This window comes from Pempheris klunzingeri, chromosome 18 (genome assembly GCF_042242105.1).
Source record: "Pempheris klunzingeri isolate RE-2024b chromosome 18, fPemKlu1.hap1, whole genome shotgun sequence".
Taxonomy (NCBI): Eukaryota; Metazoa; Chordata; class Actinopteri; order Acropomatiformes; family Pempheridae; genus Pempheris; species Pempheris klunzingeri.
The window spans coordinates 4,195,244-4,211,884 of NC_092029.1; the positions used below are offsets into that span (position 1 = coordinate 4,195,244).

At 42.5% G+C, this 16,641-nt stretch overlaps 1 protein-coding gene across 5 annotated transcripts in view; it reads left to right on the forward strand.

Moving 5' to 3' along the window:
* Positions 1 to 16,641, forward strand: part of cdc42bpab (CDC42 binding protein kinase alpha (DMPK-like) b) — a 70,058-nt gene that overhangs the window by 39,068 nt on the left and 14,349 nt on the right. For all 5 annotated transcript variants that reach the window (XM_070848817.1, XM_070848821.1, XM_070848818.1 and 2 more), the window contains exons 6-23: positions 4,128 to 4,221; positions 5,244 to 5,444; positions 5,762 to 5,900; positions 6,024 to 6,133; positions 6,288 to 6,367; positions 7,272 to 7,450; positions 7,558 to 7,677; positions 7,891 to 8,024; positions 8,318 to 8,439; positions 8,706 to 8,826; positions 9,069 to 9,179; positions 9,915 to 10,162; positions 11,582 to 11,687; positions 13,986 to 14,110; positions 15,011 to 15,116; positions 15,462 to 15,610; positions 15,694 to 15,785; positions 16,287 to 16,363. In XM_070848817.1, coding sequence (XP_070704918.1) covers positions 4,128 to 4,221; positions 5,244 to 5,444; positions 5,762 to 5,900; positions 6,024 to 6,133; positions 6,288 to 6,367; positions 7,272 to 7,450; positions 7,558 to 7,677; positions 7,891 to 8,024; positions 8,318 to 8,439; positions 8,706 to 8,826; positions 9,069 to 9,179; positions 9,915 to 10,162; positions 11,582 to 11,687; positions 13,986 to 14,110; positions 15,011 to 15,116; positions 15,462 to 15,610; positions 15,694 to 15,785; positions 16,287 to 16,363 — 2,314 coding nt within the window. The remainder of the gene's footprint in view (positions 1 to 4,127; positions 4,222 to 5,243; positions 5,445 to 5,761; positions 5,901 to 6,023; positions 6,134 to 6,287; positions 6,368 to 7,271; positions 7,451 to 7,557; positions 7,678 to 7,890; positions 8,025 to 8,317; positions 8,440 to 8,705; positions 8,827 to 9,068; positions 9,180 to 9,914; positions 10,163 to 11,581; positions 11,688 to 13,985; positions 14,111 to 15,010; positions 15,117 to 15,461; positions 15,611 to 15,693; positions 15,786 to 16,286; positions 16,364 to 16,641) is intronic.

Sequence of the window (16,641 nt, forward strand, 5' to 3'; positions counted from 1 at the left end):
GCACCGTTACCCCCCTCCCTCACCCCCTCTGTGCTGTTTGTCTGCCACACACATTTACTCGCACATGAACAGGCAAGGGTCACCTCACGCTGTCTGCTTCTTGGCAGACCAGAAGTCTCTGGAGCAGATTAAGGCCTTCTAGCACCTGAAGCACCTGTGTTGTGTACACACACACACACAGATTCACATGCTCACGGTCTCGTCCAAGTGTTACGGGTGTCATTCATGATTTGTAACGTCTGCACTTCCCGTCAAGTTGAACCAGGTTCTGTGTGCAGAGGTCATGTGCCTGTCAGGGTAATAGATAGCCGCACTAGTGATCGCACAGTCCTCGAAGTGGGTAAGAATTTATTCAAGAAGTTAAAAATTATATCCACCAACTCGAAAATGTGACACAGTCATGTTTGATTGCTGAATTTTAGTTAACCTTCTGGCTATCTCACTCTTCATCTTTACTCCTGTTAAAGGGACGTTTGAACTTTGATTGCTGGAGTCAAAGTTCACAATGCTGGTCGTTATGCAACAGAATCGCAATCTAAAGCCCAGTCTGTTGATTTCTGGCAAACAACGTTTCTATTTATATTCAGTGTTTCACCAAAACACGTTTTGTGCATCCTGGAGGACTAACAGATGTGTTGAGTGCATTTCCTTCCTCATGAAACCAAGTTATTGGAAACGCTGAAACCTGTAGCGTTTACATTCCTGCTGACTTCCCGCCAGTCTTCCTCTTTCCCCCCTTTGCTGGAGTATTGCTGTATTTCTCTGCACATTATCGCCACCTGTAGGTCAGAGGGAGGTGCATCGCATCGCCAGGACGCTCCGGCATGTGCACATGCTCAAGAACGACAGAGACCCACTCAAAGAAACATTGCTGTATAAGCATTACTAGTAGAAAACTCCACAGGGCATTTTTAAGTTATTGTTGTTCCCATTTAATGAAACAGAACTGACAGCCCCCTTTAAATGTTAAAAATGTTCCAAAGGTTCTGTTTATTACATTATTGCACTTGTAAGCCAAAAGCCGCATATTTTTTCCAGTGATTATGCCCAAGTTTGTTTTCTCTTGGCTGAGCCCTCCATGATGTCTAGGCTTTGAGTCGTTAAAGTTAAGGTGAGGGGTCAGATATGACGGAGCAGCGTAGAGCCCAGAATAAATGTCCTCTTAGAGACATTAAAGTTTTATCACAGCAATATTAATTCTCCCACTCCAAGCTTTGAGCTCTCTTCAGTGGCCTGACCTTGAATGTACATCGCATCACTTTATGTGTCTGTGCCTGCAAAGTTCATGTTACTTCAGGTTGGTTGTTTGAATGTACGCACTTGGGTACAGTATATGGTTTCCATTCAAAGTGCTATGTACAGAATCCAATTAGGAAAAGTGACGTCCAATCTGGGACTCATCTGTGAGAAGTCAAGATCTTCAAAAAGACCTCTAAGTAACCCGTGATGCAAACAGCGATTTGGTAAAAGTGTCAATTTATATGTACATTTTGGAGCCTGACTTTTACGTGTCTATACAAGTCACATATGTGCATATATTACTTAAATCCGTGGTTTTATAGGCTGGTGATTTAGTGGCTTATCTGAAGCAGAGAGATGGCTAGCCCACCCCCTGCTCCAGCCCCATGAGATGAGACTATTAACACCACTGGAAAATGACAGGGGCTCCACATCTGGCTTTGAAGAGATCTCTAGCTGAAGACAGACACATCAAAGGCCTTTTTCAAAGCCAGTTTATGTCTGCTCTCTCTTAAAAGGAAATAAAAAATAAAAAAAAACCCTCTCAGGCTGGGTAGTAGTAAGCAAGTAGTTTAGCGTTAAATTCGAAGAGGAATGCGGGAATTTCACGAGCTTTAACTGATTAGCTCCTGCTTCCTGTAGTTTTGTTATCTGGCAGAAATGGATTGTTTCGCCAGACGTTTTCACATTAGTCAACGTCTATCAGAGGGGACTGGAATTTATTTGCGATCTCAGTGTAACTTTTATTAGATACAGCCCTTGCTTGAGGTCTGTTTGAAGCCGAATCTAAAAACAGAAATGCACACAGAAACGGTTGAATACTGCAAGTTAGTGCGATTTTTATGGCAAAAGAGTCTGTGGTGTTTGACTCATCATGTAACGTACTGAGCTTGGAGGTTGTGAGGTTCAGTTTCTTCTCCTTGCCGTGTTTTATTCTACACAGTCATCCTCATTTTACTAGTATCAGCATGCTATTGATGTGTTTGTGCATGAGTTAGAGTTAGGGAGTGCAGGGGTTTGTGCTTGTGTTGGACATCGGGTTTATTATTCTAAGCAGAGCCATGCTCACATGTCCAGAAATAGCACCAGCTCAGTCCCGTAACCTCATACATGAAGTGTGTGAGCGTCTGTTCAAGTTGAACTATGAGCTACACATCATATCCTGAGCCAGTATCATGCGTGTGGTTCTGCGTGTGCTGCTTGTATGTGTGCCTTCGACACGAAGAGTTTCTATGTGCCCTCCATACCATGTTTATTGAGCCGTGTCGGGGTTCAGTGTGTTGATAAGAGGGCCTCAGACACAGGGCTCGACGTGGTCTGCCCTCAGGGGAAATCAGTGGAATGATCAGACTGGGACAGAGGCTATATTTAGCCATGATGGTGGGATACAATGACATTCCCGATTCATACCAGCCCAGGCCAGCGATAACTGAGGTTATTTACTGTGTTTTTATGATTATTACAAAGTTTTGTTTTTGCATTTCAACCAAATGCAAAGACAAAACACGTGTAAAGCAATTAGTCTGGAAGCACAAGTTGGGATCTACATTAGCACACTTGGTCAGCCATGTGAGACAATAGCAGCCCAACACAAACCACCTGTCAGTGACCACCTGCCAAACATACTGGAAGATCTCCTGGTTTGTGGGGAGTTATGGTTAACAAAGCTTTGGTAACTTACTGGAAGTAAATGTTTCATAAAGTTGGAAGTAATGCAAAATCTATCTTGGAAAATATTCTGATATGTAGAGATTCTAGGACATGGAAAAGAAACCAGCACTGGCCACTAGAGCTGCAATGATTACTCAGTTTAGAGATTATTTTCATAATCAATTACTCGTCTCAGTCTTTTTATAAGAGATGTTTTCTCAGTTGAGACCATTTATTTGTCAGATGGTTAACTGAATATCTTCAGTCAGACTGTGGTTTGGACAAAATGTTAAGGTGTCACCTTGGGCTTTAAGAAATTGCCAAATGCTGCTACATTTGTCTGTGGTTTGTGAGTCCTCCAGCCGTTTGGATGATCCAGTTCAACTCCAAAAAACAAAAAAAAAAACCCCACTAGTTTGCTGTTTAAAAGTGAAAGTAGCTGATGAATATTGAGATGTAGCTGCTGGCCTCCCTGCGTAGCAACGAATCCTACCAGCTGGATTCATTCCACAGTCTGTGTCTATATTATAAACATATCATCAGCAGTAGTAATGCAGAGCAGATGCAGGTTGGGAAGGAATTTAACAGTGGCCACCGTGTCCACATCTGTGAAAGAATGTGTTGTCAGTACCCGGGCCCCCACCCACCCAGCCTGCCTCTGTTCACAAACACAAACATTGTCAGAAGCGTGAACTGGGTAGTGTGTATGTCGAGGACACAGGATCTTCTTTTGTGAGTGGGAGTGTTGCATTTTTCCTCAAACAGAGTGCGTGTTAGCGTGTTTTTAAAAAAATCTGAGTCCTGCACACACACACACACACACACACACTCTGTACAGCTAATTCCCACAACACAAGTCCAACTATTTCCAGTGTTTACTCTTCCTTTAGGTAAATTTAAAGCTGTCAAGCTGCTGATAAATGGGCAAGGGGAAATTACACTTAATTGAATCACAAATATATCTGAATTATTACACACTAGCCTCATAAGCAAGTTAAGACAGTAACACTTCCTCAGGTTATGTAATTTAATTTGATGATAATTGATGGGGAGTTGTGCCATCATATGAGATCAGGCTTATGTGTGTGCATGTGTTTTGAATGTCCTTTAGGTATTGTTTTGTTTGGAAGAATTTCTCGCTTTCTTAATTTTTTTTTCATTCTACTCCGAGGAACCGCTCGCTCAGTTTGTCTTTTCCTTCTTTTTCTCCCTTCGCCTTTTTCTCCGTCTTCTCTCAGGGACATTAAGCCCGACAACATTCTGTTGGATATGAACGGCCACATCCGCCTGGCTGACTTCGGCTCCTGCCTCAAACTCATGGAGGACGGGACGGTAAGTTTTTACCACACTGTTGCTGATGCCTCCTCCGGTCCAAGGCAAACATACCAGAGCTTTACTGACCTCCTTGTCAACCCCCAGGGGTCTCCTAGGAGGAGCGCGCGGTTCAGCGGCTTGGCTGTATCTGCAGTTTATGATTCAGACAATTCTCCTAGAAAAAAAAAAATGTTCCCCTCAGGTGTTACGTAAAAGAAAAATGACAGGATGAAATAGACAATCAAAGAAGTGCCAGAGTTTGCTCCTCTAATGTTAACATAGTGAGGAGGTTACAAGAAAAACATTTCAGGGCTTGTTGGAGCACCATCCTAGGCTAAAATGTCTAGATTGAAGCTTTGAATAATGATAAGAGTGGATTTCTTCTGTGTTTCATCCTTGTTAAGCAGCCAAACAGACATGTGACGGAGCCAACATCTGAGTTTGATCTTCCGCTGTGGAACGTTTTTAATCATGACAGGCATTTCTGAAAATTCACATTTTTGCATCATTAAACTTACTAAAGAGCTGCTTTGATTTTAATGTGTGTTCAGAATCAAACACGTGGTCTCAAAACTACTTTGAAGTAAGTGCAAACAGAGCTCCAAAACACTGTGTGGAAAAGGAGATGTGTCTTTTAGTGGGGGAGTTTAGCATGCTCTTTGTAAGTTTTCTCTCTATGTTAATATTTATTGTCAGAAAAACTTTTATTATCCCATCTGGAGAAATTAATTTGGTCCAGTGCTCCAGACATCACAAACATGGCACAGTCCTCAGTAAGAAAACAATAGAGCAGCATATACTGTAGACTACTACAGACTTATAATAAAACGCATCAAAACATTTCTCCTACAAGGTGAAACGTGTCCGAAAAATCATACGTTTAAGATAAAATTAAAAACTCTTCAACACCTGAACACCACTGACAGCGTATCAATAAAGATAGATGTGACATAAATGGATTAATAAGACAGAAAAGTCAAAGGTTTCATCAGTTGCAATCATTTAATCAGTTCTTGACTCCTGTGCTGCTCCTCTGCTAGGTCCAGTCCTCCGTGGCGGTGGGGACTCCAGACTACATCTCCCCAGAAATCCTCCAGGCTATGGAGGACGGGAAAGGCAAGTATGGACCGGAGTGTGACTGGTGGTCCCTGGGCGTCTGCATGTATGAAATGCTGTACGGGGAGACTCCTTTCTATGCTGAGTCCCTGGTGGAAACCTATGGGAAGATCATGAACCACAAGGTGAGCTTATAGAGTTTGAAGTTGATTTGAGGCTGTCTCTCTCTCTCTCTCTCTCTCTGTCTCTCTCTCTCTCTCTCTCTCTCTCTCTCTCTGTGTAAATGTATGTGAGGACTGAAAGACAAGATTATTAGATTGGGGTGCAGATGTGTAATTGGAGTATGTACAATGAAGCTTAATCTAAAAGAAACAGAAGCTTACAGTGCTTCAAACTTTGTGTTTTATTTGGTATTTTAATCTGTGTTTTTGAGAAGTTAAATATTTATATTCACAGTCTCAGATCTCTGTTCCCTCTAATGATTTTTTTTTTTTTTTTACAGGAGCGGTTCCAGTTCCCGCAGCAGATAACAGACGTGTCGGAGGACGCAAAGGACCTGATTCGTCGGCTCATTTGCAGTCGAGAGCACCGGTTGGGCCAGAACGGCATAGAGGACTTCAAACACCACCCCTTCTTCACGGGTACAGGCTGAGTCTAACGTCACGCCACGCCACTGTGTCCTCTGTTATTCGAATGTTATGTGCTTATTAATTAAGGAATCATGGATCATCTTGTGCTCTAAGTGTGGTTTCTCTTGTGTTCAGGCATCAATTGGGAAAACGTTCTTTCATGTGAGGCCCCCTACATCCCAGAGGTCAGCAGTCCCACAGATACCTCCAACTTCGATGTGGACGACGACTGCCTGAAGAACTCGGTAAGGAGTTTATTTTCAGGGATCAGCAGACTAAAACAACCACCAGACTCTCACATTGTTCTGTGTCTATAAATGTATTCACATTTTTTTAGAATTGCATGTTTTAGAGGTGAGAATTTCACTTGTTTGTCATATTTTTTCACTGATTTTTCAGGAGACCATGCCCCCTCCCTCTCACACTGCCTTCTCTGGCCACCACCTGCCCTTTGTGGGCTTTACTTACACAAGTAAATGGTAAGTGCTACCATGGGAAACAGACATATAAATAGATAACATGTCAAAGATTATTTTTAACCACATTCAAATTTAGACGTAGGGCATTTTTTGTAACACTCATTAATATGATTGTGATTAGTGGATCTTTAGTAGACGTGTGTGGTACTATTGACCTCCAGCATTTTTTCAGTTGGCAAAATTAAGATGTTCTTCACCTTTAGATAAAGAGAGATGAACAATCATATGTCATTAGTCATTTTAAATGGACGGGTTTCCCAGACGGACCTACATAGCATTCTTATCAGTCCATCTAAAGAAGCGTAGGAGTATCAAATCAGTTTCCCTCCCTAATAAGGTGATGTTCATGACTTGCTGTAGGTCTTCACACTGAGGGCTACCCGTGAGAAAGCAACAAACCCACCGCTTACTTTCTTATCTCTTCAAGGCTCGCTGATAATGGCCTTTTCCACTTTTTCATTCCTTCCTCTTTCCCCCACTCTGTCTCCCTCTCTTTCTCTCCCTCGTTCTCGCGCTCCCCATCTTCCTTGATGTCTCTGTCACTCCTTCTCCACCCTCCCTCTCCCCCTTCTTCCATGACTCAACATCCTCTCATCTTTCAACTCATCTCTATCTCTGCCCTCCACTTCTATTTCCTGTTTCCCCTCCCCTGCTGCGTCTCTGTCGTTTCCTTCTGGCCTCTTCCCCCCCCTTAACCAAACACTTTAATATTGAATTTCCTTTTACTGTTGAACACCATTATGCCCATTTTTCACCTCTATAAATGACTTAATCTTCTCTAATTACTCAACCTGTCTGCCATTTTTATCCACTTTCCTCACTCAACTCTCACTGCTACTGTTTGCACGCCTCTCACACCCTTCTCTCCATTACATAACCTTTTCTCCGGTCTCTTCCCCTGTAGTACCCTATCTGACCGGGGTTGCCTGCGACAGCTGGCAGTGCAGCCAGGCAAGACAGGTCAGGATCAGCTGGACCTGGATGTCCAGCGTAGCCTGGAGGACAGCCTGGCCACCGAGGCCTACGAGAGGAGGATTCGTCGCCTGGAGCAGGAGAAACTAGAGCTGAGCCGCAAACTGCAAGGTTAGTCTGGTTACCCACAAGTACTGTTCTTCTAGTGGTCCGACTAGTGTGCAGAAGAAAAGCAAAACCAAGCACATAACCGATGCCTCTTACCTGACCTGTTGCAGAGTCGACTCAGACGGTGCAGGCCCTGCAGCACACAGGCGAGGGCCCTCTCAGCGTTAACAAGGAGGTGGAGATCCGGAGTCTGAAGAGTGAGATCGACATCCTCAAGAAGCAGATTGCTGGTCAGGATGTTATTTTTGTTCATATCTATTTCAGCTCAGAAATACTATTCATACTATTCATATGCCAAGCAGCTGCTTTACCGGCCAAGTTTTGATTTTAGGATACGGAAAGCTGATCAGTGCTTTCAGTATTTGCAAATATTTGAAAGCAAACTAAAGTTTAAGTAACATTTCATCAAAAATCAATCCTGTGTATATGTGTGTGTGTGTCAGACTCAGGCCAGCTTGAGAAGCAGCTGGAGGACGTGACGTTGGCTCGCAGAGACCTGGAGGACTCCTCTAAACACATCAAGACTCTGGAGAAGCAGATAAAGAACCTCACACAGGAGAAGGATGACCTGCACAAGGTAGAATCAGTGTTGATTGACATTTATAATGGCCATACTGAATATTACCTGCAGTGACAAACATTTAGCACTTAAATATAGCATGTAAATTGTAATTATAATAAATAATCTGCCTTTGCCGTTCATGATCACTACCATCTGTGATGTATCTGTGCCTACCAACACACTGATATCAGATCAGAAAGATGGCCTTGTGCACCACAAAGCAATCACATAACTCGACTTTGATTTAGCTTATGTTGAGATGAACAGAGTCTTAATGTTTCTCTACACTCTACAAACTCTCTGTTTAGGATGTTATGGACACCAACGAGAAGCTGAAGTCTCAGTCGAAAGATCTGAAGGAAGCCCACAGCCAGAGAAAACTGGCCATGCAGGAGTTTTCTGAGCTTAATGAGAGACTCACAGACCTCAGGTTGGATCCCTCACATTTCTCAAAACCATGACATCTACACTTAAATATAAGTGTATATATATATATATATATATGTCATATGTTGATATTAATAGTTTATCCCACTTTTAGTGTTATACATGGATTTGTCTAGAAATGTGTTTTAATGCTCAAATTCTAAAAATATGTGGTCATATATTTGCTGGTCCATTTCATTGCTTCCCCTTATTTCTATTTTTACCCACCTGCAACATTTCCAACTTGTTGTGAATGAATTTTTCACACAGGTCGGCGAAACAGCGCCTGGCTCGCCAGCTGCGCGACAAGGAGGAGGAGATGGAGAGCCAGAGTCAGAAGGTTGAGGCTCTTCGCCTTGAGGTGCGAAAGGCAGAGAGAGCCAAGAAGGAGGTAGAGTAGTCTCCCTGTGGTTGCTAGCACACCCTTTTGTGTTTCCATTTATTGGTTAGTGCGCTAGTCAGACTCCTATTGCTGCACACCTACTACCTTTGTAGAAATATTTACAATGTTGCTGTGGCTGGTTTCTAGAACATAATGTATCTCTGCACACTTGCAAGAACATTATGGACATTATTTGGAAAGATTTCCATCAATATGTTTGCATCCAATCACTGCGGTGTATCCGTCATCAGATGGAGGCGCAGTCGGAGGAGCAGGCAGCAGAGGCTCAGAAAGAGAGGAAGCTGAGGGAGCGTAACGAGCAGTATAGCCGACAGCTGGAGGAGGAGTTGGAAGGGCTTAAGGTAAGTGTGCAAACACACACATCTGAAAACCCTATTTTTACATATTTAGGATTTGAATGGCCACGAAATGAGCACCAATGGCTGCAGCGTAATCCTTTGTGGCAACCGAGCTTGATCAAAGTACGTCTACTTTAAAGTGCTTGTTTTTGCTACTGACAGGGTCAGATTATTACTGTAAGTGTCTGACAACATTAGAGAAAGGATCCCTACAGAGACAGACCTGCAAGATCCTTTTTGTTTACCCAGAAAAAAGGCTTTATATCTCTCTCTTTAAATTTACCAGACTCCATTGACAAAAGCACAAATTTTATTCGTAAAACATAGGAGTTGCTGATCTATAACTGCCTTGATTGTTTGGTGTGTTTGTGTGTTACATAAATATTGTGTTGGATCCAAAATCAGCCTGTTAAAAAAACTCTGTCACACAATAACACAAACTAACTAAACAAGGCAGCTGTTGACCAGCAAATCCTGTGTTTTACAAGTTGAAATTACTGCTCTGTCAGTGGAGTCTGGTGGCTCCACGGAGAGCAATATAATGTTTCTGGTTAAACAAAAAGGATCTCCGTCTGCAGGGATAATTTCTGTAATGCTGTGAGACAATTAGAATAACAATCTAACAAGAACTTTTAGTGGATGTGCACAGTTGTGCGCACTTTGCTCCATACCTCACCAATCCTCATCTCATCTGCTCAACCCCACCAACCCCACTTTTCCCGTGTTCCCACCACTCAGTTGAAGCAGGCCGGCTCCTCTGCCGTCCCGGCCTCAGCAGACCAGACCCAGGAGGTGGGACGCCTGCGGGGCGACTTGGAGAAGAAAACGCTCCTGTACGAGGAGGAGCTGGCGCGCAGGGAGGCGCAGCATAGCACCGAGCTGAAGGCCCTGCGCAAGGAGCTGCGTGACGCTGAGAGCCAACACCTCGCCCTACAGAAAGAGATCCTGATGCTCAAAGACAAGCTGGAGAAGACTCGCCGGGAGAGGTATTTCATACGTTTCTTTTCTCTTTTTTTTTTCATCTGATGAAGACAAATGTTTCTTAGTGGAATTACAGCACTGTATGTCCAATATCCTGGCAGTCATGTTGTTATTTTTGTTTTGTCTTTTCCAGTGACGATAGCATGAGGTAATTACATGTCATGTTATGTCATGTTAATAATTGATAGCTAAAGTCCCTGTCTGGTATAAATGTGTTGTAACCATGAGGTGCTATTTCTTTTGACTAGCTTGTCTAACTATTGTAATACTATTAGATTTTACCAGTTATGTTGCCCCTAACCCACCCAGAGACGTCCCCTTATTCTGATAACCTCCTTCCAGGGGTTCACAAGTCCACAAGTCTCTCCATATTGACCCCATTTCACAGAAAATCAATATCAAGAGTTTGCTACCCATTTCAGAGAACTCCTTCACTTGTTCCTCATGAAACAGTTGCTGATATAAATGATCTTATTGTAGTTCCTTTTTAAAATGGTGCTCTTGAGAGTGGTTGATGTTTGTTGGTCTCATTCTTGAGCCATAAAAATGAAGCAATTATGAGGCAGTAACGGTGCTGTAAAGAAGAGGCATTACTATTTTAGGGTGTCCGTATGAATTGAAACATCATGACAACTTATAAAACTCTTAAAGTGCCAAGACTTGACTTCGGTACTCTACTGTAGTTCTGAATGGTAACATGAGTGCAGTGTTTACCATTCAGTGCAATGGCCGAATTAGTACAAAAATATTCTTTCAAAATGCCAAGTCAGATATTAAATACCAAGAAATGAAAAGAAATAACTTATTTTTCTGCTGTAGACCCCCTGGTAGGTACTTGGGGGCACCTGATCCCACGTCAAGAACCGCTGGTTTAATCAAATTTTAATAAAATCTTGTTTTTGAGGAGAAAGCTTTAGAGCTTTGTTTTTGTACCCTGTAGTGTAACCTTCCTGCCTCCTGGTACTGACATATTATTCTCACTACTTTCTAATTCATTTTTAAACACACTGCTGTATCAGATTCTAACTGCATTAATGTGTTTGGGTTGAATAATGTGTACCTGGTCTTAGTACCGAGCCTTTGAATCAGGTTTTGAGGAACTGTGCAGAGCCTAAGGCCCACACATGATCAGGGGTGGGAGGAAAGATGAGACATTCGGAGGGAGGCGGACTGTGAGACTGAACACTTGATTGCATTATTGTATTTGTTTATACATGCATTGTTATAAACCCACTGCATGAGGTTACCTGGCATGTTGGTTCAATGTTCAGTGACTGCCCACAAAAACAAAATCTCTTGAGTAAAGTCACGTTTTTGAAAGATTTAGTTAGAATTGATATTAAAATGAAAAAATCAGGAGTCAAATTTGGGGTTTACAGCTGTGAATTATGGTGGAGGACTAAATGTGTGTGCATTTCCTCCAGCCAAAGCGAGAGGGAAGAGTTTGAGACGGAGTACAAGGAGAAGTACGAGAGGGAGAGAGTCCTGCTTATGGAAGAAAATAAGAAGCTGTCCAGTGAACTGGATAAGGTAAAGTATTTGTTCTCATATACACACACAATAAAACAAAAATCTGAAAGCACACTAATTTAAAACAAGTCAGGTTTCTCTTTTCATTCTCTGTATTTGTCTTGTTTTCTCAGCTTTTTACTGATGTGTTAATATCTCTGTAAAACACACACATGCAATAAAAAAACTACAATTCCCTAACCCCAGGTAACCCCACTCGACAGGCCCAAACTCTGTCATCACATTCCTCCCTCCACCCCCTCTCTGGCGGCCATGCCAAAGAAATCACTGTTCAATACCCCCCCCATAAAAACACCCTGTAGCCTCCTACACAGTCAGATCCAAAGACTCTCTGGATTACGCTCTGTTGACTTTGGAAATACCTCCTGGAAGTTCAAAAAGGTTCCCAATTTAAACAGCGTCTTAGAAGTGGGAGGCATTTTGACATATGGAATAAAACGTCTGAGTGTTGTTTTTAAAGTCTGCAGCAGATAAAATAGAAAACATCTTGATCAAATGGAGAAAATGTTGGTGTGGTTGCCACTGGAATGATAGCACATATCACTCCAGTTATTTAATGTATTATTCTGTTATTTCACATACTGAAAAATTATATTTTTAAAAGCTTAAACACTCAGGACAGATTAGATCCGTCGGTATGCTAGTCTTAGCACAAAACAGTTTTTCAATGCTTTTTGGAGTGTGAGAATATTATTGTTTGACTATTCTCATCTTTCAAAGGAGGCACCAAATTTCAACACTGTTTGCTTAGTAACAAAATGGAGGTGCTCCATCTTCAATTATAATGTGTTTTTTTGTGTTTTCAGTAAAGGAAAGTGAGGGGGAAACCTCTGATGTGTGTTTTTTCACTGTTCTGCTCAAATGTATGACGAGTGCTGAGTATTAATGCAGGCCGACAAGCAGTCTTCTTACCCCTCTTTCTTTTTTTCTGAGACTTGTTAGTTTGAGTCTTCAAATTCAGATGCACCAAACCCTGTAAAACTCCCCCAGCTTGCTGTAAACCGCTCGTATGATCTAGACGAGCCACGAGGAGGTGCCACAGCATGAGATGTGATCATTAGCATAGGCTGGCAGCCTCTCTGTGCATGACACATGAGACACACCGCCATTTAAGAAAATATTTATTGGTACAAATAGCTTCTCACCTGTTTGTTTGTTTGTTTGTTTTATTTATGGTTCTCAAGCAGCTGGTAGTGACAGCCATGATTTACTAGGGTTCCCTGGTGTCTGATGGTCATTTTCAAACCTGTGCAGACATCTGTGTAGTGTTAGGATGGGGAGTGTTAAAGCTGCGATATCACATCTGGACATGGGAGTGTAATTTTTGAAACATGACCCACTGACTTGCATGTAATTTAGGTATAAGTCAAGCTTTTTTTTTTTTTTTTTTTTTAAAGAAACCTGTAGAAGCACTTGGATTATTGTGCGAGAGATGTTTCTGTTGTTGTTAAACTGTCAGCAGATGTAAATCAAATCCACCTTGAGTGACTTTATGTATTTCAAACCATATTGTACAATGTGTTTCTGATGAGGTGGCGTGTCTGGCAACCCCAGGCTGCTGTTACACACTCTAACCCATTGCAGGATAAAGCATGTGTCATTTAGTCTGCTCATATCCACAGAGTTACAGCACATGCCGCAAAGCCCACGATGTTTAATTCGGTAGCTCGAAGCCTTTTCCACAACACTGACATTATTTTATGACCTTTACCGTCCTCGCAGATGCTCCAAACATTGGTTGGAAACCAGCTCCAGGACTGGAAAGCAATTGCAAAACAATATTAAATTACGGTTTTAGCTTGCGTAGTCTTGACAGTTGCGAAACACCAGAAATGTGCCCACAAATTGAAGTATTTACGGAAACAATAGGGCAGTTTGAGACTCCCGATGATGTCACCATGGTTACATCTTTACACACCTCTCATATTTAAGGCTTCCCTCTAAGATTAATCGCCCTCCTCGTTTCGGTGTCGTCATGTGTGTGTGAATCCGCACACCTCGTTAGCAGCGCTGTAGTCGAGTGTGGTCGAGCATGTGGGAGTTTAATCATTAGAGCCTCCAACAATACAATGAGTCATTTTACACATTGAGCCAGTCGTCACGTTCAAGGCTGAAGCACCTTCACTTGTGCAGCAACTTAACCTGTTGGATTCATTACACAGTAGTAGCATGAATGTATGTATATAAATATTAATCATTTACCAGGTGTCTTACTACACTCTACACATTAGTGTGATGTTTAATTTGATCTTTTCTGAACGTGTGTGTGTGTTTGTGTTTGTGTGCTTATTCCCTCAGCTGACCAGCATGTTCGAGAAGGTGAGCAGCTCCAACAGGCAGCTGGAGGATGAGATGCGGGAGCTGGCTGACAAAAAGGAGAGTGTAGCTCACTGGGAGGCCCAGATCACAGAAATCATCCAGTGGTGAGACACACACACACACACACACACACACACACACACACACACACACTTGCACAAAGAACCACACAGGCACGCAGTAACTTTCTCAGATGTCCTCAATACTTGCTGAGACACATACTTTCCCATTTATGCTACAGGACAAACTGAAAGATGCCTATATTCAGTCTTTCTCTCTCTCACCCACACACACACACACACACACACACACACACTCTCTGTCTGGTGGGGTATTGGGTTCCTACATACAGTATAGCTGCAGCATTTCTCACATGCCTGTGAAGATCTTGGAGCTACTTGACCCTCCCTTCCTCTCAGATCACTTCCCATTGCAGCTGACACCTTGCCAGCTGCTCAGCTTCCCTCAGTTGGACGAGCCTGCAGTCCTCGCATAGCATACATACCACACACACACACACACACACACACACACACACACACACACACACACACACACATCCCTCCAGACGCTGAAACACACATACACCAATGCTCTCACATTCCAAACACGCACATACAAATGTTGAGTCTGGGATTCATTTTTAGAAGAATTTAGTGATTGGCGTTGCCCCCTGGTGGAGATGTTGTGCTGCTGCAGTGCATAAACTAGGAAAAAGGGTCACTTAGTGGGTGAAATATGGTCCTGTTATCACTGCTCTTTTCTTTTATTTAGGTTTAAACATTGTGTGCATGTGAGATTCACTGTGTGTTTGAGTTAGAGTCGGTTTATTCTTGAAAGACTGAAGATCTGTTTGTGTGAAGTCAGTGATGTGGAGGTGAAGATAAAGTGTGTTTTGGGGTCATGGCGCCATGTAGGATTCTGCTGATATAACTTCTTCGTCTTTGGAGGGACTTTGCATGTGTAGTAATGCCAACATGCGTATTTGCCTGTGTTCGCTGCAGGGTGAGTGACGAGAAGGATGCTCGGGGATACCTGCAGGCTCTGGCCACTAAGATGACAGAAGAGCTGGAGGGACTGAGAAACACCAGCCTGGGAGCGAGAGCCACGGTGAAACACACACACAAACACACACACACACACTGTTTCCAACTACTGTAGAGGTTGTTTGAATCAAATAAAGCCCTCTGTATTTATGAGATGGAAGTACTCTGTAGTTATGGACATTGACATTAATGGAATTACACAGCATAGATACCAGGATGACTAAATTAGATGAAGTCATTTTTGGCATTCTTTAACATTTTGTCATAGTCATAGTAGTAATAGATCAGCCGTATCATAAGTAGTCACTCCTGCTCACTCCTCTTCCCCTTCTGTGCCTATTTCTCATCTCCCGTTCAAGCTCCGTCTTTCACTGTTTTCCATTTACCAGCCTTTTTTCCTCTGTTTCAGGACATGCCGTGGAAGATGCGGCGCTTTGCCAAGCTGGACATGTCGGCCCGTCTCGAGCTGCAGTCGGCCCTGGAAGCTGAGATCAGAGCCAAGCAGGGCATCCAGGATGAGCTGAACAAGGTCAAGGCCAACAACATCTCCACAGAATGGTACGAGATCTGTACATTTTCAGAGATTTCTCAAGAGATTCTTCTGGATGATATTTGATGCATCGTTGTCTCTGATCCACCAGTAAACTGCAGGATATGGAAAGCAAAAACCAGGAGCTTCTGGCTGAGATCGACCGGCTGAAGAAAGAGACAGAGGAGCTGCGGCTACGAAGAGGTGCGACTGAAAGTATCTCAACTTCCTTCTCAGCCAATAAAACACACAGAACATATATATTTGAATCCCCACTTTACTCCTTAAAGAATAATAATAAAGCGTTGCAGGCGATTCATTTCAATTAATTTCACAAACGCGGTTGTTTTAGAGAACTTAAGATACATGTTTGCATTCTTTAGTAAATATATGCGATGGTAAGATTGTGTAAGTGTGCAGGGTCTCTCTATACATCGGTTGAATGGACACTGAAACTTTTCATGAGAGATTATCTGTAAAAACAGGGATAATTACAACCAGAGACCCAAATTAGGAGGTTTTGCGTCAGCAGCCCTATTTGACAAATCAAATCATGTGCTATGTACATAAAAATGTATTGTTACTGAGGTCATATGAAACACCCTCCGCTTCTTAGAAACAGTCCTGTGACTCGTTCTCTATAAGTCACCCTTTGAGGTTTTAATATACTTAACAGCGGTTGTGTTATTTGTTCGGTGTCTGTAGGTGTCAAGCACCAGGATTCCCAGAATTCCTTCTTGGCTTTCCTCAACGCCCCCACCTCAGCGCTCGACCAATTTGATGTAAGTATTCCACAGCGGCTGATTTAAATATAGCCGATGTGAGCCGCCGTACATCTGTCTGGAATTAAATATCTGAGCTCTGTGATCATGACCAACCTGGGAATCATAAATCCACAGTTCATTGAGTTTATATCTGTGCTTTTTCTTCATGCTTTTATGTTTTTATTCACATGAATTTTCCAAAATCTTTAATCTTTTTGGTTGTTTCCTTGCTTCATTCTCTGGTACATCAGGACTCTTATTCTTCATCCTCATCTTCTTTAATTGAGTTTTGGGAA